Below are 26602 nucleotides of genomic sequence, written 5' to 3'. Positions count from 1 at the left end.
ATGACACAAGAATCAAGTGATTAGAATTTGCCAGTGATGCAGCTCATAGTCTGAAGCCACAGATTTGTTGAAGATTTCTTTACCATTGCAAGATAGCGGCACGGCGTCACTGTAACTATGACAACAAGTGAACACTACATCAGCTGCCTGCTGATGATCACATGACTGTGGTCCTACTACAAATCCATCACTGCGGACTTATCGAGACTTATCCGTTGGAAATGATACAATGACTGAGCAGCCTTGGCGGAGTACTGAGCTCTCTAAAAGCTTTTCTTGTTATCTGTGTGGTGCTGTTTAAATTTGAAGGAAGACAAAGAGGAGGATATATGACAATAAACACGGTCTTTTAAGGTCATTCAGACAAGAAGATTAAGAAGACAGCATTTAACTGACTGGACCACATCTGAATCCTAACAGCGATTTAACTTTGGTTTGACTCACCTCCAACTGGGCTGATCTTGTTGGTGATGGCGTATCTCAGGATCCGCTCTTCCTTGACGTACATCACAAACACCCTCTCCATGGTGATCTGCAGCGTCTCCGGGATGGCGGCGCGGTTGTCATGCTGACAGTCGCGGTAGGTGATGTTCTGTTTCACCTGGAAAGTGAAAGACTCAGAGCCTCGTTCTGCTGAAACGACTGAAAACTCTCTCACAGAGGTGGAGGTGGCAACTGCAGGACACAGAGAGACAATTTCAGGAAAAATGAACCACCAGGTGTTAAGCACTGTTTGTCTTAGATTGTGTGGTTGTTATGGTTACCGGAGGGGTAGTACTGGTATGTCTCCTTGAAGGGATCCAAGGTAACTTCCGCTCCAGGTGGCAGGAAGGGCACGCTGCCGCTGAGTACAGTATCCACAGTGAGGTGGTTGTGGTCGTCAAGGCCTCGGCCAGTCTGAGTGATTGACAGGCGCTGGCTGCCGGGGTAAAACAGCAACTCTGCGTGGCGGGTGAACTCAGCACCTGGCAACACAATTAGTCAGCAAATCAGTCAATCTCTTGTTGGTCTTTTTGTATATTACACAATGGTGCAGCCGTTGCATATCAGAAAAAAAGTGGAATTTCTGCAGCGGTCGCACACACACACACACACACACACACACACACACACACACACACACACACACACACACACACACACACACACACACACACACACACACACACACACACACACACACACACACACACACACACACACAGCTGTTTCCCATTAGAGAGGGGAGGTGGAAGCCTGATATCACATCACATCCCTGGAGACAATACAGCTGGCTGGAAGATCGAAAACACACACACACACACACACACACACACACACACACACACACACACACACACACACACACACACACACACACACACACACACACACACACACACACAGAGAGAGAAAGAAACAGACACAGAATGTCCTCGCTGTAGAGGAGTTCCCTCTTCTCTCAGGAGACGTGCTCAAGAGTCAAAAACGTAGACGACATAGTGAACAATGCCGACAACAACACAAGTTCACCTGTGATTTTGAATCCTCCTTGACTATTGGGCAGCTCCAGTGCAAACAGCCAACCGAACAGCTCTCCTATTGGTGCCACTGGCATCAGAGCCCAGCCCGCTGGTTCAGGTACCTGAGCAACAGGAGCGACGTTCACAGAGGTCAGGTAAAAGAGGAAAACGGGCTCAATAACTGGGTATATTTTCAGGCTTCTACCTCGCTGATGGCGGTGTATGCTCTCCCGTCTCCCACCACGATGTAGGCATGTAGATCGATGTTGTTCAGCTGCACTGGAGTCTGTCCCACCGTCACAGTACCGCTCACCTTACCGCTAACACGCTGGGGAGCACCTGGAGGAGCAAAAAAGCAACTTTAACATTAAAAAAACACACACACGCACACACTTTAATGTTCAGTAAATAAAAGTGTAATGTAATGAATGTCTGCGTTGGTTACAGTTGAGTCTAACCGTCAGGTAAACAGTGGCGGCCGTTTCCATAGAAACCAGGACGGCAGTGACAGCAGAAGCCGGTGGCATAGTCAGAGCAAAATGCATTCTGGGAGCACTGCTGCTGGAATCTACAAGAGACAAAAAAATACATGTGTCCTGCTGCAGATGTAAATGTAGTCGATATCCGACAACTTTTAGCAACTACAAGATTTAGTTTCTTGAGATTTAGATAGCTGATCAGGAGCAAAACTGTTGATCATTATTAGGAGTTTTGGTGAGGAACAGTTTTAAAAGACTTTAAAAAAACAACAATAAAACCTGAATTGAAATCGATGCAGCACAACCACAGACCCTGGATACATTCCAAACACATACTTTTTATGTTCAGTGCGTTCAACAGCTCCACTTCCACAGAATACATAGAGCTGAAAATACAACCGAAATCACCCACAACAACAAGCATGTGCATTTTTACATACCTGGCACATGTTTCCTTATTCTCTGTCGTGTACTGGATCACTAAGAAAGAGAGAAATTACAGGACATTTTATTATTACATATCACAAATATAGTACAATAAATACAAAGTTAACATCCTAATGGCTTCTCTTTAAGGCAACAAGATAAAACAGAGAAAGATCTTTATTGTCATCTTCAACATTCATATCAAAGGTTTTACATTGAGCTTTGTCATATATAGTTATTATGGCCTCTGTTTTTACTTTCCTCAATTTCAAGTTCAGTTTATTTGGATTGGTGGAGTGTTTTTCTGTCAGCTCGTTAGATTTGCTTGAACTTTTACGTTTCTTTTGTTTCCAGCATTTGTATAAAAACACAAGAATAAACAGGAACAAACCATATCGTGCTGTTTCCATAAAGATAGGGATGAACAGAAGAAGTAAATAAATGGAGAAGATACACACTCTATGACACACATGCCAAGACACTACTTGGAAAGACACCAGCTGCTGCAGTCCTGCCTGCCACACACACATACATTTATACATCTTTTTGTCTGTGTGAGGACACTCCAGTCCTTTAACCACCATAACTAAACAGCTAAACTAAACCAAATGCTAAATTTAACCTAAAAACTAATATTTAACAGCCTCACAAAGCAGAAATGTCCTCACTACTACTCTTCACTGCGAGGGAAGATTGTTTATTCCTTGAAAATCCTCTGACACACAGGAAGTGATGCGCTCTGTTCCTGATTTATTTGGAATAAACAAAATAAGAACTGTGCAGTCAGCATAAAAACTGAGCCACTGACATTTCTTTCTCAGCCCCCAGAAATCGTGTCAACACAAACGTGATGAAAGATTCAAACTGCATCGAAAACTAATCGGTTTGTGACTACAGTGAATGTGACACTAAAGAGTGCTGCAGCTCTTATCAGAACTTCCCAAGTTTTACCAAAACTTTGCATGTTTTAGTAACTTTGCTGAACTCAAAACATCACATGGACCTTGAAAGACTTAAAGTGTTCTTTGCTCTCTCTAACTTTCTGTTTGTGCCTCATTCTCTTGCTAAATGTCGGAGCATTCTGTCATCCTCCACTCACACAGTATACAGCTGAACACAGGATGTCAGAATATTTTCACTGTAAATGCTGTGGAGGAAACCCGCAAACAAACATCACCATGTTTTTCTGTTTAAGGTTTCTGAAGTATTAAAGCATGACAGCGCTGAAAATGTTTTTAAAAATGATCCTTTTTGTCAGTGTTTGGTATTGTAGCTTTTTGAATATATAAATATGAAAGTCATTTGGCGAGCATATTAAGTCTGAAAAACCTTGTGTGTGTACATCACGTGAGCTAAAATGGCCTCAGCAGCCAATCGCTGGCTTAACGGCTGGTCTGCGGGCCACTCTCCTGCTCTTTTTCCCCATTTTTTCTACGCACGCTTCAAAAAAAAAAAAAAGGCAAACTGTCTACAAGTAATAACTTCTTGTTCTTCTAAAAACAAGGGAGGGAAACTCATTGATGGAACACAAACCAACTTGTTGACAGAGCTCTCTGTCTTTCTGAAAAAAAATATTTCATTCTGCAAACTGAGTTTAAATGACTTAATAAGAAAAACATTTTTACACATCCAGACTTCTTGACCCTTATGTAACCAGGGAAACTGACTGAGACCACATTCTTATTTACGGCAAAATCCTGTGGGAGTAGTTGCAGAGGGAGGGAGCACTGAACACACACACACACACACACACACACCTGGGAACTGCACAGCACAACGGCAGTATTGTACCACCAGCTGCTGAGCAGTTCTGCTGCAGAGGGTAAGGTAGCGTTACCTTCCTATTTTCAGAGACCCCCCTTTTATCCTTTCATACATTTCTATATAGTTTTTAGCCACTTCAGGCATTTAGCTTCTTGTCCGTCACATAAAACCATCAGGAGGCCATCTGATTGTTCAGAATTCATTCTGCAGCTTGACAATGAGCACTAACAGAATCCTCAGCTATCTTTAGCCGTAGCAAAAGCAAGAAGTGCTGCAACAGCTGGTGTAACCCCACAGAACCCTGATGTCAACATGATGAGTCAGTCTGGGATTACATGGAGACACAGAGGACCCTGGGACAGTGTGAATCCACAGAAGAACTGTGGCAAGTTGTCCAAGATGCTTGGAAACTGCCAAGTACTGTGAACAACTGTGTTTTGAGGAGAACAACAGTTGTTTTAAAGGCAAAGTATGCTCACATCAGATACTGATTTGGTTATTTCTTTGTGTTTAGACAAAAATGTAAAACAAAAGCACACACGTACTGCTCGTCTCTTACCTCCTGTGTCAAAATCGACATCATCTTCATCCACGTTGACCACATGACCTCCTGGGGAAAGAGGTTGTTCGTTTCTCTGAGGGGGGTAAACGTCCACCACCTCCAGAGGAAGCTGCAGAGGGCGATGCAAGGGAAATATGCAACGCTCAATTTCAAGTATGTTTTCCTGTTGTCATTGAAAGCCAAGCCAGAACTTTTTAACTCTCTCCAGATGCTATAAACCAGACAGCTATGATCTGCGCATACTTTACATGGTGTATACACTGTGTAGGGGATCATGAGTGCACTTTTTGCCAGCATTTTGTTGACAGCACCATACTGACTCCAAACCAGCATTCCCTCACAACCACAGAATTTACAAAAAGTGACTTCAATTTCAAATCACTATTTCAAAACCCTGGCAGTGCTGACAGCAGTGCCAGTTTAAATTCCGCGTTCTTCCAATCCGCAGTAATAAGTGACGCTTTCAGGGAATTTGAGCACGTTGCCACAGAGTGCAGATGTTCACATTTGCATGAACCCTGACACACCACTGACTTGCGCAACATTTGCAGCTTAGCTTTATTAATTCGATTAAAAAAAAAAAAAAAACCCTGAAGTGATCTTAAATGGCACAGAAGAGTCCTTTTTACAAACGGGCTTTTGCCTGAACTGTGATGTTTCGGTGTTACCTGTGGTTGTGGTTCCTGTGGCAGCTGAGCCCCTCTTTCATGTACTGTCTGTGGAGGATTAGGTGGAGCGTACTGCCTCTCTGCTGGCTCTGAACCAGGCCTCGGTTCAGAGGTCAGTGGTACATTGTCACTTCCGTACACCTGACGATCAGCATCCTCTGACGGAGAAGCGGGAGGGTCAGGACTTCCAGGCTGAAGAGGATCTGTGTGGTCACCACCAGCAGCAGAGGCTGGCTGGAACTCAGGGTCTCTGCCCGTCAGAGGGTAATCATCCTCTTCCTCCTGGTTGTCGGGGTCAAAGGTATTGTCTGGATATTCTTCAAACTCAGCATACTCAGGGGTGGTGGTGTCCTGGGAACATGAATCACGGAGGAGTCAAAGGAATTAAATGACATTTGTACAAATATATCTTCAAATAAAAGCTAAATTACACAAAAAACTAAATTACCAAGGAGAGGCCGTGTCCTCTAGTGGGTGGAGTAGCGAGGAGACCACCAACGGATGCAGGAACGATGTTGTCAAAAGAGAAACGGTTTCCAGTGTGGAAAAGCCAAACACCTGGAATTCCAGTATTGCCAACCCTAGAGAGAAAGCAAAGAGTCAGATATACACAGAAGTATGCATTAATGTGTGTATGTGCATGTCCAACACCGGTGCTTTTGGGTCACTGAGGAAGATGCAAGAACTGTAACATAATAGATCTAATATGTTAGATAACACATTAAAATGATTTTTTTGATTGCTTATAAAACAGCCTGATTCTTGCCAGTTAGATTTGAATTGGTGGACCAGGTACAAATCACAATTAGAGACAATATAACTTTATTTTCATTGACATTTTAATTACTGAAATTAAAATAATGTCACTGGGGATGCTGAGTCAACACTAGTGAGAATTAAAGCTAGCTAGGTAGTGAACAGGCCAACACCTCTCACCCCCGACTTCTTACCCCAGGGGGAGACTTTTTTCACATTTATTTACCAAAGTGCTGTATTTAGTTGAAGCTGGCACTGCAGGTATACCACAGCAATTAACAGCTACTAAATTACAATAGCTACATTAATCAACGAGCATCAATTTGTCCGTTAGCTAGTTACTAAGAACTAAGCTGTAGCTTTCTTCTTTGTAAGCTATAACGTTAGCTTCGCTTTCTGGCTAAAGTTACCACATTTTTACAGGAAAGTCTGCAGAGCTCAAGACAGCTTCAGTTATGAAATAAATACATAACTTCAATTTAGAAACAAGTCTACAAGATCAAAAACTTAACTTTTGCTTATGCAGTAACGTTTTTTTTTTTTTGTCTATCTTGTTAGCTATTGTTTGCAAACAGCTAAAACTAAAATGAATTACGCTGTTGGACATGACTTCACCTCAAGTTGTCATTTTTTTGTACTTACTGGTAGAGGTTTTTAACTGTCTGTTCATTGCTGGTAACACTGTAATAAGGCCCCTCAGTTCGGGAAATTAAAAAATACGTCACTTCTCCCCTGCTGAAGCCAACTCGAGCAGGAAGCTCAATCTCCACATTATACGACTCCTGAAGAAAGATATAAAATGCAAAAACATGAACCATTTGGCTTTCACTATTAGCTGTGACAGATACAATCAGTAGAATTTCCGTGCATCTACAAAAAAACCTCCAGCAGATGTAATCAGATTACCTTGGGCCGTGTTCCAAAGAAGTTCAGACCTCCTTCAGGGTAGAGGAAGAGAACGTATGAGTCAGTCTCATCGTAACCGATGACAGCCTGGAAAGTGTTGAGCTGCAGAGACAGAAGAGGAACAGTGTCTGTCACAATTCAACAAGGAAAAGAAGAAACTCTTTGAAAGCTGCTTTAAGAACATTTTTGATAAGAAACAGTGAGAGCAGAGAAAAATGTAATGTATGTTTATCATCAGCAGTAGTTTTATCGCAAATTTTATTCATAAAAATGCTCCACAAAGCAAGACAATGACATTATTGTCAGCTCCGTCGGTGTCAGCGGGGTGAGGTCACCTCCTGTGGACAGAGTCAGCACAGATCAGCCACCCTCAAATTATTCTAACACTCACTCCTCATGTTTAAACTTCACACCTCTCCTCTCCTAGTCCTCCCCGGGTCTCCTCCCCTTCCTCTCTCATCTCCCGCTCTGCTGGGTTTCATGTTTAGACTTCTCACCCTTCCCGCCCCCAACCACCATTTCTTGATTTCCAAGCATGTATTTGACACAAATTAGGCTCAATTGAAAGAACTGAATCCGTATGCGCTGATGAATGAGGGGACTTTTTCTACTCTTTCGTAAACTCTGACTTATCTCCTACATGTATGTGGAGGCGCTGCGGCCCACTCTGCCTCCCAAAACCGCAGTTAAAAAAACACAGATTTACTGAATGAAGGGAATGACTGTGAGGGATCCCATGTTTCCTTTGGGACTGAATCTGATTATCTACACACACACACACACACAGAAACCAAGACGTATACACACACCTCGTACTCTCAGCCCCCAGCCCAGATGTTGATCTCCCTCCACAGCTGTCTTCCTGTGTGTCTGAACATCTTTCATGATGATGTTACAGCATGTGAGCCAGACATCGTTACACTGTGAGCCACGCATACGCAAGCTGGCACACCAACACAGATGTCCCTCCACCTATATCCACCTCATCCCAACGTATGTGTGTGTGTGTGTTCCTAATTGTTTACATCAACATCTTTAAACTATCTTGTTGTTTGTGGGCGGGGAGGACTTTGTAGCCTCCAGCCGCTTTGTAATTAGTGAGGAGAGGGCCTGTTTTTTTGTTTTTTTTTGTCTTCCTGTCTTTAGGCAAGAAGGGGCAAAGACGGAGCTACAAGAGGAGATCTGCTTTTTCTTTGCACTAATACCCCTGTAAAATGTCTGTATGTTCCTCTAATTCCCTGGGAGGAGGAAGAGGAGAACAGAGAGAGAAGATAAGAAACAAAAGGAGGAGGAGATGTAGTTACAGAGGTATAGAGATAGAGATGAAAGGATGAAGGGGGAGGGAGCCATAGGTCTGAGTTGACATGTTTCTGTCCAGACAGTTGCGAAAAAGTTGAGTGAACAAAATAAAATGTGAGCATGAAAGCTGCCTTAGGGAGTCATCTTTCTCTGTCCACACACAATATGTCGGCGTTCTGTTTTAGCAGTGCAGTGTTGGCCAATCAGGTTGACTTAGATTGAAATATCTCCACAAATACCGCAAGGAGTCCAATGAAATTAATACAGACATTTTGGTTCCCCTGGGTATGAATCAGACTGGTGTTGTAAAATCCATAACTCTTCTTGAAGCACCATCATGAACTTCACATTTCAGGCTTTGAGTGGAATTTTTCAGCAAATGCAAAGATGTATTTGTGCAGTCATTCATGATTTCTGGCTGAATACTTTCAAAACTAAAGATATTCCTGTTACGGGTGTTGCAATGCACCAATATTGATGACAACGGTGATGAATTAAAATAAGAATATTAATATGATGTTTATGACACACATAACAATATCATAAGTAGTGCTTTTAACTGTCCTGGTACCTTAACATGGTCTTGGCCATGTTGCATGATGTCTGGAGACAAAGACAGCAAAAATGCAGAAACAGCTGATTAGTAAAGTGAGCTGAACTTTCACTACGTCAGAACTTGTTTAGAAAGGTGTTTCCATCTCCATGAAGCTCCTTTTGAAAAAGGCAAGGACCATTTCAAACAAGCTTAAAAAATTTTCCGCAAACCTGAGCACACTTTTTTGAAATTTGACGTTTCCATTAACTTTATCGAATAAAATTTTTCAAAATCCACATGAAATGCTTTATGGAAATACAATACAGTACAGTTATGGTTATAGAATATCTCCATCTCTCGATATTTGTATCTTAATGTAATCCATTTGCCAAAAAAAAAAAACCAGACAGTGCACACAATTAACAAAGGGAAAGACGAAGTGGACTGTTAGTATCATTACATTATATATCATTTTAATAGTGTTATCTGCAGTTATGTTGCAGCCATATTACTCTGGCCCAGAACGCAGCAGAGTTATGTGATGATGGCCATGCGTTTGTCTGTCTGTCAGTCTGTCTGTCTGTTAGCAACATTACTCAAAAATGGACTAACAGATTTGGATGAAATTTTCAGAGAAGGTCAGAAATGACTCAAGGACCAAGTGATTAGATATTCGTAGTGATGCGGCTTATAGTCTGGATCCATGGATTTGTTAAAGATTTCTGTATCACTGTGAGACAGCGGCACAACATCACTGTAACTATGACAACAAGCGAGCACACTGTTTTTCTTGTTTGACGAATGTAAGCGTTTTTAGTTTAGGATGGATGGCGGCAACTTTTACATTGCCGTAAATCGTTTTATCAAGGAAGCAACTTTTTTCCTCCTCTGTAAAAGCAAAAACAAAAAAAATCTACTGCAACATTTAGCTTTCACAGGCTGATATTTCAAAATTGCTGACAGCAGGAGGATGGAAGAGCTGCAACAGGAGACTAACAAAAACTTTTCAACTTTTTCATCCTTCCTATATGCTGCTGCGGTTAAACTCGACATACCAGAGATAGTGTACAGAGAATAAAGAGCCTCCTGGATTAACTGTACAGATATGGATGCTGCCTTCATGTTCTTGCACATTAAAGGAATAGTTGGACTTTCTGGGAATTGCACACATTTGTTTTCTCAATGAGAATTAGATGGGAAGATTGAGCACTGAAGTATAAATACAACAACATTCCAGCAGTAAACTCCCCATAAATCCACAATCTGTCTGTTTTACATTTAGTGTTTTGTACTGAGTAAACAAACAAGACATAATGTGTTAATTAGGGATCTTCAGAGAGCCTGGGAGGCAGATTTTAATTCAAAGCCAGGCACGCTTCATCCAACTGCTTCCAGTCTTTAAGATAAGCTGATCCACTCCTGGCGTTGGCTTCATATTTAACACACAAAAATGGCATTGATCATCTTTTCTAACTTTTGCCAAATGTATTTCCTCAGATGTTGAGGTTGTGTGTTCTCCTCCACATCCCTCCTCCGTGTGTGTGGTCAGTGTGTGTTTGTCTGTCTCGCTGTGTGTAAAGCAGTCCTGGTGTTCTTTACAGACTCACAGCTGGAAGACAACAAATTGCAGCCAACAGATCAAAGACTTTCAGACAGTGCAGCTCAGTATGATGTGAGAGAAACCCAATGCACACCAGCCACCCTCCCTACAGGCACTCTGACACACCTTTTTAAGAGTGTCCTCACACTCCAGACACAGGCACAGATGTTACGCGTCTCTGGGACCAACAAATGTTTGTTTTCAGGGTCATCCCGACTGTTTGAGGGTTTAGATGGTAATATCACTCGTCTGATAGCTCCGTCTGCAGCACAGCGAGGGGTTAAAGAGTCTGGAAATACCAAACAGCTTTAAAGAAAAGACTGGAAAGTCATTTAGATAACTTGGGAGCAACTAAGGGCTTATCCACACAAATAAGGATATTTAGCAAAGTGAGCATTTTCCTCATCTTGTCACACGTGTTCTAAAGTGAACATTTTAAAGAACAGTTTATGTGTCTTCATGGATTACATATGGGTAAGGATCTCAACTGGAAAACGATATCACAGCTTAATGTGCATGAAAAGCAAACATTCTCAAAATGTTGCATTTTTCCTTAAGACTGATCAAGTAGAGTGTCTTGGTCCATAGGCTGATGAGCAACAATTCATCTCTGCAAGTCTTCTAGCCAGTCTTTATAAAGCAGCAAACATGTACACCACCGTTCAAAAGTTTGGGGTCACCCGGGCAATTTCATGTTTCCATGAAAACTCACACTTTCATTCATGTGCTAACATAAGTGCACAAGGGTTTTCTAATCATCAATGAGCCTTTCAACACCATTAGCTAACACAATGTAGCATTAGAACACAGGAGTGATGGTTGCTGGAAATGTTCCTCTGTACCCCTATGGAGATGTTCCATTAAAAAAATTCCAGCTACAATAGTCATTTACCGCATTAAAAATGTCTACACTGGATTTCTCATTCATTTAATGTTATCTTCATTGAAAAAAAACTGCTTTTCTTTCCAAAAAAAGGACATTTCTAAGTGACCCCAAACTTTTAAACGGTAGTGTATGTGTAACATAGCATGGCTCCATTATGTGGACTAAATGTTGTGTCTTGATCAGTTTACACTCATTTAGGTTCACATAAGTTTATTTATTAGCAGTCTGGTTTACTCTCTTGATTTAGTTTAGTCTGCTTTGCCTCACATGAAGCTGGAGACAGTTTAGCTGACTGTTCGCCTCATCTGGGGTTTAGATAAATGACTCAACACACTGTAACTGACCGTCTGAATCATGCTACAGTTATCCAGAGCTGGAGCCCGCTCTGTTAGCCGGGAACATCCTGAGGAGAAGCACATGGACCACGCTCGTTTGTTGGTGCTTCAGGTTTAGCTTCAGCACAGCTGCAAACGGGCAGAGTGAGACAGACAGCAGCTGCAGTCCAGTTGCCAGTCTCACCAGAGCGCTGCAAACGGAACCGCCTGCAGCGTGGGAACCGGCACACACACACACACTTACACACTCACACACACTTACACTCTACAGTCCAGTCAGTACTCCACTGTTATCATATTGAAATCCCTTCTCGTGTTTTGTGGTGACTCTCCTGTTGTAAGTTCAGCTGGACTCCAAAGGATCCTCTAAAGCTGGAGGAAATTGTACAACTTCGGGGCTTATGAAAGCTTTCAAAACCTTTTTGATCAGGTCATGAGCACATGGTGGGTAAAACCAGAGCTGCTTTTCTTAGATCCTGGAAGGTCTGCGAACATGAACATCTTTCCCGCAACTACAAACCAGAGGGCTATGACTGCTTGCTAGTAATTAGTAAAGCCGTCAAGATCCCCGGCCTTGTTGAGTCATTTCTCTGGATATGATACTGGAGCAGCACAGCCAGAAGAAGCCCTTTGTTTCTTTTTGTCCGCTGATGAGCAGAATCTGTCCCGTGGCATGAGGACACAATAACATGTTATGAAAGTTGAAGTTCAGTCAGAGTCTGCTTTGAACCGGGATGAACATATTTGAGGGGATGCCCCCTGTGTCACTGCTAGGGGGCCCCAGAAACAACAAATAACACGAATGCTAACAACACTTCCTATTGTGCTAGAGAAAGAAAAAAGGCCTATACTCTTCGGCCCACAACATTTTCCAGAATCCAGCGTGTGATCCAGTTGGGATCTTGTAGTGTCAACAGAAGAGAACAGGTCTGTGTATACGGACGAGGAAAGTATAACGCGGCTCTTGCAGATGTAGCCTAACTTACAGCAAGATAGTGATTGGGTGTATTTCTAAAAATGATGACCTCTTCCTTCAGTGTCACAACAAATTTATTACTTGTTCTTTGCTCAAGAATTAGCCAAGCCAGAGGTACGTTTCCACTACTGTTTGTCTGTCTGTTATTAACTTTATGCAGAAATTTCCATCCTGAATTTCATGAAATTTGGTGCAGAGATGGCGCTCGTGTAAAGGAAGAAACCATAAAATTTGCAGGCAGATCTGGATAACTTTCTTTGAAATTGCAAGATAGAACACAGTCTTTAGTGCTGGTGATTAGAAGTTCGCTGATGTATCACTTTAGACGTTTTTAGGATTTTTTGGAAAATTTTTACTAATTTTTTGAAAAAGATGTAAAAGAATTTCCTTCCAAATTAGGGGGATTTTCTTTAAATAAAACTTTTAAGAAATTATTGGAATTTTCTTCCTGAAGGTTTTCAGAAATTTTGGGAAATTTTTTGCTGAATTTTTGGATTTTTTTCAGAACAATATTTTTGGTGCCTGTGAATGAGGACAACAGGAGGGTCAAAGTAAAGCCTGGTCAACACCACCGAGAGCCCGTCTCTTCCTAAATGACTGGTCATTAGCAGATTGAGCTACATGGTAGCTCATACAACACTTTGAGTGTTTTCGGTCTAAACTGAAGTAATTACTTTCCAATTATGATAATAGCATCTTTAAGCGTAATTTCACAGAAAACACAACCTTATTTATAAGGAATGTGAACCTTCACTCTCTGGTCTGATTCTCTCTCTTCTATTTTCCTGTTATTTCTTCCCTTTTGCTCTTCTCATCTCCACATCCGACCCCGAACACCACACAGCCTGCCCCCTCCCCCAAAACGCCACCTCATCAGCCCTAACACACACCCTGACAAACAGTCACCTCAGGTTAATCAGTTCACACACACACACATACCAGTCTACCCCTAATGCACCCCACCCAGCACCTCTGGCTAATCACTTCAAAGGAAGATGCTATCAGTCCAAAGCAAATCCCAGCCAAGATCCGGACCACTCCGTTCTGACAAGCCAGACGCACCGTTTAAATAACAAAATGGGTCACCTCCTGGCGCATAGAGAAACGTTTTGCACCCTAAGACGTGGACACAGCATTTCATCAGTAGCGACATTTGAAGACATAGTTCTGATTGTGAAGATCAGTTGATGATTTCAAGACGTAGTTTCAATTTCGGAGCTCGGAGACGCTGGATTTGATGATTTGTCCGTTTGGCAGCGGTGCAATCAAAATGAGCCCAGAGTACAGAGAGATGTCATATCAGGTTTAATGCTGCATATTAGACTTTTTTTGAATGTTTAGCTTTTGATCAATCAGGAAGAAAGAGGCTAAAAGAAACCAGATTATGAGTAAAGAAAGCACAGATGAGCGGGAGGGATCGCCACAGAGATCCCCTGGGGTTTTTCCTTAAATCTACCACTCCCTTCATCCCTCCATCCCACATGCTACAAACCAGCAACAACAAAGCTCTGTTTGTTTGATCGATAAGTTCAGCAGGTCTGGCTTTACTTGGATTCTTTCCCAAAGTTTGACTTAAACAAAGCCTCTCATGCTCCTCGAGGTGACTCTTTAGACTGGCCTGTAGTTTATGTAGTATTTCTTCAGGGCTTCTACAAAGTATTGTCATGAATAATTACAAAGAAAACAGATGAAATGTTTTAAAGGGACATTCCACCACTTTGCTGACCTGATAAAACAGTTGTTTAATGTCTTGTTTGGCTCAAGAGGGCCTTTCTAAAGTTAAAGCAATAACCCTCCTGATGTCACGTTGACATATCAGGGTTATCTCAGTTTTGCATCGTTATCTTGAGACTTAAAGTTTCTTTTTAGGTCCTAAAAATATCCTATACAAATCACCCCTTTCTACTTTAAAATGGCTAAGCTGTAACTCTACACTGCTGCCCTCATTCACACCAGCTCATCTTCAGCTCTGCTCAAACACCATAAAACCACTCTAAGTTCCACCTTGTCAAGTTCTAACATTGGAACAATTCAGTCAAATGTTTCAACTAGAAACCAATCAGAAAGCTCCACTTTGTAAAATAACAGGACTGGTCCCTCAGGTTTGGTACTGTCATCAGTACACTGTAGGTTCAGAGAGGTAATGCTCAGCCATGACCGACCATTTAAGCTCATAATATGTCTTTTAGCAGCTACAAATATCATATGAACATGTTAACAGGGTAAAAACCTTCATTTTCAACACAGTAGGTCCAACATTTTAAGTGAAAGTCAGTGTTATAAACTGGAGAGACACACTGAAAGACATCAGGGGTTTAGTAGCAGGAAGGGTCTAATGCAAGCAATGAAGGTTCCAGCATTTCTGTTGCCAAACAAGAGGCTAAAAATCAAGACGTTTCAGCCTCATCTACTTTGATACTGGACAGTCTTTCACAGCTCTGTCTCTTGTCCCTCAGCCTCAGGGAGGGGACAGGCTAAACTGTTAGAGTAACCCTTTAATAAGACGACTCTTTCTGTCATGGTCATGAAAGGTAAAGTTTCCAACAATAAATTCATAATAAATGGATATTAACATGGTTTTAAAGAATTCCTGTGCTCACTACAGTAGGTCCAAATGACATGCTTCTTTCCAGGAAAGTTCAGAGGAAATGATGGAAGTGTAAACTAAAGTGTTATGCTGCTCTAGAGGTTTTCGACCTGCAAGGTGTGGCTCAACAGCACGGTAAGGGAGCGCTGAAATGCAAGGAGAAACTTGAAGAAAACTTCTTTGTCATTACAGCAACAGTTTTAGCTGCAACAGTGTCTGACAAACAAGTAATGGAAGCAACTCTGCTACTGATTGGTACAATTTCAGTTAAAATTTGTGCAGGCACACAGATATAAAACACATATTCTTGGATACACTTTCTGAGGGTGTCTTCAGGTAGAAAATATTACAAAAATCTGAAACTTAATACTCCCAAACTTGCCCAAAAATCATCGTAATCTGAACTCTTCCTCAGTATGGAAGTAACCCAGAAGCTGCTAATAGTTCATAAGTCTTCAGCTATCAAAACAGACTAAAAAAAAAATCAGGTCCAGTTGTGGCTCACAGCTAAATGATCAGCTCCATATAAGCCTTATACTTCTTGTTTACATCCTCTAAATGCTCCAGAATAATGACAGCTGTAGTTTCAAATGTTACAGTCTGGTTAATGCAGAAAGGCAAAAAACAACAACATGAAGGAAGCTTTGAATGATCACTGGCATGTTTGTGTCTACCTGTGTGAGAACTGAAGGAGGGGATAAGGAGTCAGGAGGGCGGGGGGCACTTTGATGACCCTTAAAGATGACCTCTGACCTCTTAAAAACGTTAAGAGGCAGATTAGGAGGGGAAGGGAGATTACAAATAGACCCCCTCACCCCAGGCTGATTACAAGTGATGCACAACCTCCAGGAATTTGGGACTGAGTGTCTCCCAAGACCCAAAACCTGCTGAAGAGGGATGTGTGACCTGAACTAGGAGGTCTGGAGTCATCAGTGTTCATTCCTGAAGTCATCTCACCTTGTTTGAAGGCCCAGCGGTTCGAGTTTGTTCCTCATACGCTGCCACGTTCTCCCATGTTGCCACGACAGCGTGTGTGGGTGTGAACTTTGCATCAGGGAATCCCCGATGGGCTTCCTGGATGAGCAGATGAATGAATGAATGAATGAATGTAGGAGGGGAAGAAGGAGAAACAAAAAAAGGAAGGATAGAACTAATGGATGGAGGACTGACAAAAGGAAGAACCCAAATCTGCAGTTAAGAATGGCTTGTGAAGTGTTTTTTACTGCATTACGCTCTAATCGTACAGCTGTAACTGGAACAGACCTGGGCGACTCTGTTGAGCACGCTGGGTGTTTCGGTCACCCGATAATAAATCTGCCCTCGCCCTCCACTGGTGTCAATGTCAGCCAGGAACGGGGCAACCACGGGGAAATCTGTCGGGAAGCCATCGTCGACGTATTGCTTTTCCATTGGTAGGTCCTGAGCTGATATGATCCCATTGGTGGCCACCTAAAGCGAGACAGAGGCAGACTTGTTAAGAAACACCCGGAACACAATCATGAACCCAGGGAACCTCCTAATGAACCCCCATAAACCACTGGAACCCCACCATGGACCCCAGGAACCGCATAATGAACCTCTACATTCCCCTCATAAACCACTGGAACCTCTCTCAGAGCCCCCAGTCTGGTCCCTGATTATACTTTAGAGACATTCAAACCACATATAACCGACTTCCCTTTGGATGTATTCTGCTGTGATGTCTGGGTATAATGGTGTCATACAAAGCAGCATTGAGCAGCTTATAGGTGCAGTTTAAATGGAGGAAATCAGTGGTGTTGGGTGACAAAACACATTTAATAATGACTGAGTATCTGCATATCACAGTACTACTTTCTACTCCACCTCAATAAAAGGTACTTTTCAGATGAAAACATCACATATAAAATACTCTGTACGATGAGTTTATCATTACAGATTAATCAGCCAAACCCTACATAATACTAATGTGATTTTACTTCCTCTGTTAAAGTGTTTAGCGCTGCTGAAACTCTTCTAATGACGCAACATCTCTCGATTTAACAACCAGTTTTGAATTGTAGCGTACACTTGCTCTACTCAAGCACCTGCTTTGCAAAGTTCTCTGCTAATTTTAGACTTAAAGTAGACTTTAAACGCTATTTAAGGATTGCTGACATTTTTTTGTTTAACAGCCTCATGAGCAGGTCATGTTTTACCTTTAAAATACAGTGCTGATGGTAATCCCATTACACTGGGGCATCATGCAGTAATGCAAGGCACTGTTGTTCTTAAATTCACTAATCACATTAGAGTTACTAATTAGTAACAGCTACTAAAGCTACTGAGTCTGGTTCTCAATATGACAGTTATCTGTGACATGCTCTTTGGGCTGGTTTTCATCAGATTTGCTGCTGGCTTTGTGGTATAATTTAATTAAGAGGATAAAAAAGCGAAGATCTTGTGTATGAACTTGTGCTGATATGTGACTGGCAACTACATGATCATCATTATTTTGAATGCATCACTTTTACTTCGTAGATCTGCTACTTTGACATACTTTTAACCCTAGTGTTGTCCTGCGGGTCAAAATCGACCTGTTTTAAAGTTTGAGAATGTGGAATAAAATATATATTTTCACATTTTCAACATTTTTGGGAGGTCTCCGAACATTTTTTGGTGGAAAAAAGACACATTAAAAATGTTTAAGAACATTCACCCAAAAAAATCAACCAAAATCCAGAAAAATTCACTGGGTTTTGGTAGATTTTTTGTGAATGTTCTTAAAGAAAATATTAAAGGTTTTACTGATATATATGTAATCACTTTAGATATTTTTAAGATTTTTTTTGGAGGATTTTTACTCATTTTTTGAAAATATTTAAAAGAATTTTCTTGTCAAATACGGTGAATTTTTTTAGAAATAAAACGTTTAAGGAATTATTGGAATTTTCTTTCTGAAGGTTTTGCAAATTTTCTGAAATTTGGGGAATTGTTTTGCTTTCCCGTAAATGAAGACACCAGGAGGATTAATGCATTTTACTGGCCAAAATGTTGCACTTCTACCTAAGCAAATTCCAAATACACAACTTTTACTTGTATGGAGTTGCAGTATTTCTCCATTAATTAGGTTAAAAGTAATTTCCAATGGATCGTGTTGATGTCGACGCACAGTGGAAGGATTTACATTAGCGCATTTGGAGGGCAGAATGTTGAAATCTTATGCAAACACAGCGCAAATAATCTGCGGACCCTTCACAGGAGAAAGAAACAGATGGCAATGAACCGAGTGCCCTCTCTTGTCCTGGATTCCCCCATTCATGCATAAATCTCTGCGCTCTGCTAACAGCTGCACGGATCACCTGTCGACTGCAGCAGCGAACTTCGGGATACTCACGTAGAGCTGGGAGAAAAGCGAGTCGTAGAAGTAGAGAGGTTTGGGCAGAGACAGAACTTTGGAGGTTTCATCGTCGCCCTCAGCCAGGATTGAGTCTCCACTCAGGACGCCGTAGGGGAATATCTCGGCCCTCTGGATGGCGGTGACCACACACACGGTGCAGCTCCAGCAGAGCACACACACCGCCAGCATCGGCCCTGAGCGCATCGTGGAGCTGAAGGACGGACAGAGGAGCAGCTGGACGGAGGCAGCAGAAAGAAGGAGAGCGCAGCGGCTCTGCTCAGCCTCATAGTCTGCAGGAGGGAGGGAGGGAGGAGAGCAGCCGCGCTCTGATTGGTGGAGTCCGGACTGAGTGACAGCAGCCCGGTGCTGGAGGTAACATCTGGCTCCGATTAGACTGAAGACAAATACAGCATTTTTAATCCGGATGTAACCGTATCTGTTTCACAACACTGACAAAGACGCAGGGTGTCATTTTTTAAAAAACAGTCTCCCTCTTTCTCTCTCTCTGTCTGTCTTTCTCTCACACACACGTGGGGAAGAAAACGTCTAAATTCATTCAAAGTTTGAATGAGAAATCCCTTATGAACACAGAACACTATAATATTACTTAAAGGGGTCCAGACTTAGTTTAGAGAATAAATATCTGCAGCAAACTAACTAAAAGTGCAAGACAAAGTGAAGGAATTTTTTGCCATTGTCTCTTTTAAATAAGCTATCACCATATTCATTTGTAAGGCTTTTTAAATACTTATTTTTATTTTAAATAAATCACCCATTCATTGAAAATCATGAATGAAAGCTGAAAACCTAACCTTTTGCGCCCCCTGGTGTCCGCAGCGACATACTGCAGCATGAACAAAACAGAAGTTAAAGCTGGAAACAATTAGTCAGTTAATGGAGTCATTTTTAAAAAGTAGAAGAAATTATTTTTTAATTAACCCTCCTGTTGCCCTCATTTAGAGGTGCCAAAATATTGAAGCTTAATACAATTGTTTCCTTGTCTGAAAAAATCAAAAAATTCAGCAAAAAAATTCCCCAAATTTCTGAAAATTTGCAAAACCTTCAGGAACAAAATTCCAGTAATTCCTTAAAGGTTTTACTTCAAAAAAAAAATCCCCCAAATTTGGCAAGAAAATTCTTGCAAATATTTTCAAACAATCAGTAAAAATCTTCAAAAAAGTCCTAAAAATATCTCAAGTGATATAACTTCTATAACTTCTATTTCCTTTAAGAACATTCACATATAAATCAACCACAATACAGTGAATTCACTGTATTTTGGTTGATTTATATGTGAATGTTCTTAAAGGAAATAGAAGTTTATATATATATAAACTTCTATTTCCTTTAACCCTCCTGTCGTGTTCGGGTCAAATCAGACCGATTTACAACTTAAAACCTTCATAAAAATTGTGTTTTACATCTGATTGCCTCAAGGCCTCATGATATCCTCCATACTATGCAATTAAACACATAAAAAAGATTTTCACCACTTTCATTGAATTTTGAGTGTTTTAATCAACCTTGTTACACCTGTTGTGTTCCCGGTCAAAAGTGACCGCCATAAGAAATGAATGGGTAACCAGAATATATTAATCCATCAGACAGAAAATATTTCCATAAACAACTCACTCACTCACTCACTCACTCACTCACTCACTCACTCACTCACTCACTCACTCACTCACTCACTCACTCACTCACTCACTCACTCACTCTTCAGACCAAACAATGTCTTTTGTGGGTACACATCTCTTTCCCGTGCTCATGTGCCGTTCCTCCCACGTGAACCGAAGCAATGAATCAAATCTTCGCACAGACTAGACAGGTGTCTGTTATGTGAACCCATCTCTTTCCCGCGCCTTTGTGCCTAACCCCCACGTGAACCACACCTTCCAGACTAATCAATGTATCAATCAGTGTATCAAAGCATTGGCATCAATGTATCATCTTCAAACAGACCCCATATATATAGCTTGATGTCTGCCTTGCACTCCTTTTACTCTGAGCACAATGAGTAGGCGGCTGACCAAGAGGTTCTCTGTAGAAGAGGTTCTGGTCCAGATTTTTGGACAGGATGAAGATGGCACTGAAATTGAGCCAGAGATAGAGGAGGATGTCTCAGAAGAGGAAGACAACATGTACTTTGATCCAGACTTTGAGGAGACAGACCAGTCAACCGATGGAGAGGGAGAGGCATCTGAAGATCAGACACCTGAGGAGACTTTCCGGTTCAAGAGTGGACACTTGCTCTGGTCTTCAGTCCACCAGGACAGAGGAAGTGGAGCGAGAGTGGAAAATATCATAAAGATGATGCCAGGGCCAACTTGCTATGCAACATCTTGTGTGGATGACATCAAGTCCAGCTTCTAACTCTTTTTACCAGAGTCCACTGAGGGAATTATAAACAAGCCTGAGATGCTGCAAATGTGATGCCTACCATTTACAAGGCCCACTCTAACCTGAGTGTCACATGCCGCTCATGTGCATGAATTCATGTACCCCCCCCCCCACACACACACACACACACACACACACACACACACACAAGCACACAAACACAACTTCATGTTGAGTTTCATCTTTGGTTTTAAATTTTTTTTACAGTACACGTTCATAATTGTAATTTTTAATGCAGTTGTTTTATGTCTATTTCCATAAATTCATATTAAATGTCACTTGTTCACAGTTAAAGAATGTTGAATAAAAGTTTTCTGGTGAAAAATGATTTTTGTGCTAGTTTAAAAGCTGTTAAAACAGACTGGTCAATTTTGACCGGGAACACTAAAGTAAGGGGCAGGAGGTGAACACGACAGGAGGGTTAAGAACATTCACATATAAATCAACCAAAATACAGTGAATTCACTGGATTTTGGTTGATTAATTTTTTTTTAAATGACAGAAGAGACGGTCAGAAATCACTAACAGGGAAAAAAAAGACACAAGAAAGTCTAATACCAGCCTCAGCTGTTTTAGGGGAGAAAATGATTATTTTATGAAAAAAACACTTAACATATACATTTAATATACAGAAATTAGTTTTAAAGGCTTATTGAACAACCAGAGGGGAACTTTAAAAGACATAATGTGTCTATTTAGATAAATGATTCATCTTTTCAGCCATTTTTAATCACAGAGCCTCTCAAATAGAATTATTTGCCATTTTTCTGTGTTTGAAGAGTTTTGTCAAATGAATATCTTTAAGCCTAGTGTCTGAAAAGATGACATTTCATTTCATTACAAGCCCATGTTAATACAGACAGTCATAGGTGATGATAGGAAGTCAGAAAACGACATGTAGACCAAAGTTGATGCTTGCACTTACCCAAAGGAACCTACAGGTGGAGACAAAGGCCGGGTTGAAAATATAAACCACAGCGCATGATAACAATAAGGATTTACGTTGATCATTTGATGTATGGAAACACAAATATATGTCTAACAAGTACATGTTGCAGAGATAAATTAAAACCTGTTGTAATAATAATAATAACCTGTATGTAATAGTGACACTTTTGTTCAATCTGATCACATGTGTACATTTGGATGTTTATGCTCAACAAACTATGAAACATAAATATTAATAACGAGCACACAACAGATTATTTATCACACTGTAATTTGCAATGTTTGATCACTATCATGTAATCGGATCATTTTAATCTCCAGTGATATTTTCCAGTTTTTCAGTGTGTAATTACAGGATGCTGGCTGCAGCTGTGACATCTGATATTCCCCAAAATCAATGGATTCATCAATGATTCAGACCAGGACCATTAGTAGGCTGGAACACACACACACACACACACACACACACACACACACACACACACACACACACACACACACACACACACACACACACACACACAGCTGACAGCGGAGGGACTCGGTATGTGTTTGTGTGTGAAAGAGACAGACACTAACAATACATCCAGCACTTGTCAGCACTTTAACAGAGCCCATCTCTCAACAAAGACTGTTCACCAGCACAGCATAACAGAATCTGTGGACCGGGGCCTCGATCAATAATTGATTTGCTTCTAAATAAGGAATACAGATAGGCAATGAGGATCCATACTTAATAATCCATAAAGTGGATCAATATCAAGTCAAGGGTGAATTTGTAATGGAGATTTTTGTTCCGCTTTTCGTTTTTGACAATCTGACAGCTTGTCTGATTTGGTTTAGAAAAACTTGCGGGAACATTTATCAATAAAGGTGTAAACTGGAACTCTTTATCATATAATGTTCAGTAATAAGTGGTTTAATCCACAATAAACAGATTCTCAGAGGAGGTACCCTCTGCCGACACAAATGATCTGTCACAGTTTTAACAAAAGCAGCCCTGATCTGCTGCAAAATTTAAAGGGTTCTTCCTGTGACCATGCCACACCCCTCCAATAGTTGGATGAGTGGTTGCTGTACAAAGGAAAGGAAAGGAAAAAAATTGAAAGAAAATGCAAGCAATGAAAAGGGAAGCAAAGGAGAGGTAAGATAAAAGCAGAAATGACAGCAAACAGAAAAAAAATGAAAAAGAGAAGGGAAGGAAATGAAAGTAGAGGAAAAAAACAAACAAGTGGAAAGGTATTTAGGTGTCAGAGGACAAAGTCACAGAGGAAACAAATATAGAACAAAAGGAAAAGGAGACCGAGACACTGACATACAAAAGGAAAGAGAGGAGGGGAAAGAGAAGAGACAATGAAAGACAAAGTTAAAAACAGGTAGAGAGGGATTAAGGAGGGGTGTGTAGAATTCCTGTGTCTGATCACGGCTGTCCGTCTATAAATAACCTTGAAAGCCCGGACGTTTAGGTCGTAACACTGTGTGGTTGTACAGGTGCTGCTTCTAAGCAGAAGTTCAGGATGGAAATGGGCAGAAAGAGCACTAAGTGTGGCATAAACAGGAGATGGGGGACAAAGTGATGGCATAATGGCAATACGTCTTGATTAGGGACACAGTAATGGGCCTGAATAAAAGCTCTGAAGTGCTCTCATCATTTAAGGGCTTTCAGTATACATCGCAGTCCATTTTAGGATCCTGTTTGACATTCGTCCTATTCTTAAAATCGGCAAACTGATGTAATTAGAATCACATTTTAATGCTTTATGGAGCTTTTAAAATCAGTTCCTATAAATACAGTTCCTATAAATGCGGATGTTGCATTATCACATCATCTGTGCTGCAAAAAAAAACCTGTTACCAACGCAGAAAATAAATAAAGGCTGGTACAATCCTGTAAAGAAAATGACATAATTGCAAAACTGCCCATTTATAAATCACTTGATTCTGGTTGTTTCTTTCGTCGGGCCACAGGAGGACGGAGACAGTGGGTGGAAGACGTGGAGACAGGCTCCTGGTTATATCACTGGTTCCTACGGGGCAAAAGCAAAACAAAGTAAAACAAATACTCATATTTATCCCGCAGGGAAATTACAGCCTCAAATCCATGAGATTATGGGAGGAAACCCAAGAGAACGACATGCAATCTCCACATATATGACACATACAGGAAACCAAACACATCTGTCACGCTGCATTTTCTACACTGCTTTCATCGTACATGCTGTGAATGTTTCGGTGCCACATATATGACAGATGAAAGCAAGCACATATGTAGGATTGTTTATTTAGAGAAAAACGACTTTGGGGACTTTAATATGATTGTTTTCTTTCAACATAAGGAAATCACCTCATATTCTCAGCGTATTCTAGGTGTTACATGGGTGAAGTCAAGGCGTGCATTTAAATCGTGTTATTATCCAAAACACACGTACAAAGTACCAAAAACTGTGGTATCTGTACATGGTACATGTATGTCTTTTTTGTTTAATCCGGATTACTGTGTAAAATAATTGCTTTACATTCACACTAGAAAGACTTTTTGTTCACATAGCATAAAAATAATAAACTGATAATTTAAGTCACTCATTAAGCTTAAAAAAATGCTGGTTAGGGTTCGGGTCAAAACCAGAGTCTAAAACTGTAAAAACAGGGAGAATACACCCTGTGCATGATAGCATGTGCTAGTTCCGGTTGAAAAACTCCGGGTGCTACAGTTACTTCCGGTCCCGCTTACAGCGCTGTCAAAATGGAAGAAGCCAGCAGTACACTTTACTTTTCCAGATGCCTGAGCAACTTGCCTAAAATTTCTGTTGACGATATTTATCGTCTCGTTGATGATTTTTCGTCAGCTCCTCAAAGCAAACGGGAAAAGGGATTCAAATTTTATATATCCCAGTAACTTTGAAGGTAAGTGGCATCGCATCCTACATAACTAGCGCTAGCTTAACTTGCCAAACATGTACCTTATTTTATTTTCTAGTATTTATCCCTTTAAGCTGCAGTCAATTCCAGCCATTTTCAGTACAAAAAATCGCTAATATTCTATTTGTAAATAAAAAATATGATGAGAAGTACAGGGAATATTGGACGTGCATCGCGAGGTGCATTTCCTTGAAAACAACCGATTCGTGGATTTTATACCGACTTCAGGACATGTTTTGGACAAAATAGTTTACTGGCTTGTGTCGTCTGGATGTCTAAGGTTGGATTATGGCCGTTTTTTGTGGAATATTTTCATCTGTGTGTAATAATGAACCCGGAAATGTGAGTCACGCTGTGTACGTTGAAGCCGTGTACGTTGAAGCCGTGTACGTTGAAGCCGTGTACAGAGAACGGATGGATGGTTTATACCGGCGGATTCATGAGGATCTAAGCTTTCCATCGGTGTATAGTGTTTGTATAATCGCGTTTGCAGCCTTCAGACATTCTTTAAATTCCTATGCAAATTAGTAAGTGTACCGCCAGCGGGACACTGAAGCTTAACGGGATTATACATTACTATTTCTTGCTTAGTTAGCTACTAGAATCCACTTTACACTTTAGTCTTTGGTACTTAGTCGAGTTCAGCAAGACATTTTATATCTGTAGTTTTGTTTGAACAAAATGACAAATAAATGCTTGGATTTCCTCTATATTTGATTAGGTGTCAAAACGGAATAACAAATGATTGAAGAGTGCACGGATTGTTGTTATAGTTTATCAGATATTTGCTGTTTGATCAGTGACTATGCACTAATATTCCTGATCCTCAGCTCAGTGTGAAACATTTTTTTTCGTCTAATTTTGGCAATCCACTGAGCCCGCAAATGCCGGTCTTTTGGAAAACGGTGAAGGCTTATAGAACCGTTATAAACACCAGAAGCCGAACATAATGGTACACTACAGTACCTCCCATATCGACCTTGAACACGCTGAAATCTGATTTTTTGTTTTGCCGAGAAAACAGTGTTTTTCTTTTTTGATTCCATTTTATCCATGCCGCGAAATAGCCTCCGGAAGGACCTGTAAGCCCTCCCGGTCAGAACCCGGAAGTTAGCATTTTGACATGCACAGGGTCTATCTCTGACCAACAGTCATTAAACTAATCGCAGACATGAAGCTCCTTCAGGGAACATAACTAAAAATAAGCTTAAAATTAAAATATTTTGTCAAAATCACATTATTACATTAAGTGTAACTACTGACCAACGGTCACGTGACAAAAATTCTCTTGGGCTGAACTGCAGGATGTGATTACACAGAGCAGACTGGGAAAAAGAATAGATGCAAATTAAAAATGCAAGGACTAAAATATAGATAGTATGCAGAGGCACCATATTTCAGTACCCACAACAGATGTGGGCACATGTTGATATTTATTGCAATTTAAGCAGAAGACATTTTATTTTTTAGAATGTTTTATGTTATTATAACTGTATCATATTTCTGAGCTTCCTTTACTTCTAGCCATGGCAGTGGTAATTCCACAGGTAGAACTTTATATTGCAGTGAAAAATGAGTGCATGTTGAGCAAAAACAGCCAGAAAATAGCTCGGGTTCAGAGGCTTAATGCAGGGCATTTCAAAATTGTTACTTGTTTCCTTCTGGTACACAATGGAAAGATTTCAGGGAGTGTTTA

The 26602-nt window shown here is 40.8% G+C and overlaps 1 protein-coding gene across 1 annotated transcript in view; it reads right to left on the bottom strand.

Annotated features, from left to right (window-relative positions):
• The window catches only part of nid2a (nidogen 2a (osteonidogen)), a 46033-nt gene extending 26168 nt beyond the window's left edge, over window positions 1-19865 (bottom strand). Inside the window, exons 1-15 of the mRNA XM_051943083.1 lie at window positions 19452-19865; window positions 18637-19033; window positions 16545-16730; window positions 16239-16355; window positions 7064-7165; window positions 6800-6939; window positions 5850-5982; window positions 5402-5752; window positions 4731-4842; window positions 2422-2461; window positions 1961-2070; window positions 1708-1841; window positions 1513-1624; window positions 765-965; window positions 445-675 (exon numbers count right to left, since the gene is read on the bottom strand). Of these exons, the coding sequence (XP_051799043.1) occupies window positions 445-675; window positions 765-965; window positions 1513-1624; window positions 1708-1841; window positions 1961-2070; window positions 2422-2461; window positions 4731-4842; window positions 5402-5752; window positions 5850-5982; window positions 6800-6939; window positions 7064-7165; window positions 16239-16355; window positions 16545-16730; window positions 18637-19033; window positions 19452-19492 (2407 nt within the window). The 5' untranslated portion in view covers window positions 19493-19865. The remainder of the gene's footprint in view (window positions 1-444; window positions 676-764; window positions 966-1512; window positions 1625-1707; window positions 1842-1960; window positions 2071-2421; window positions 2462-4730; window positions 4843-5401; window positions 5753-5849; window positions 5983-6799; window positions 6940-7063; window positions 7166-16238; window positions 16356-16544; window positions 16731-18636; window positions 19034-19451) is intronic.
• Between the last annotated feature and the right edge of the window lie 6737 nt (window positions 19866-26602).

The sequence above is a fragment of the Acanthochromis polyacanthus genome, chromosome 22 (genome assembly GCF_021347895.1).
Source record: "Acanthochromis polyacanthus isolate Apoly-LR-REF ecotype Palm Island chromosome 22, KAUST_Apoly_ChrSc, whole genome shotgun sequence".
Taxonomy (NCBI): Eukaryota; Metazoa; Chordata; class Actinopteri; family Pomacentridae; genus Acanthochromis; species Acanthochromis polyacanthus.
This window is presented reverse-complemented; position numbering and strand designations above follow the sequence as displayed.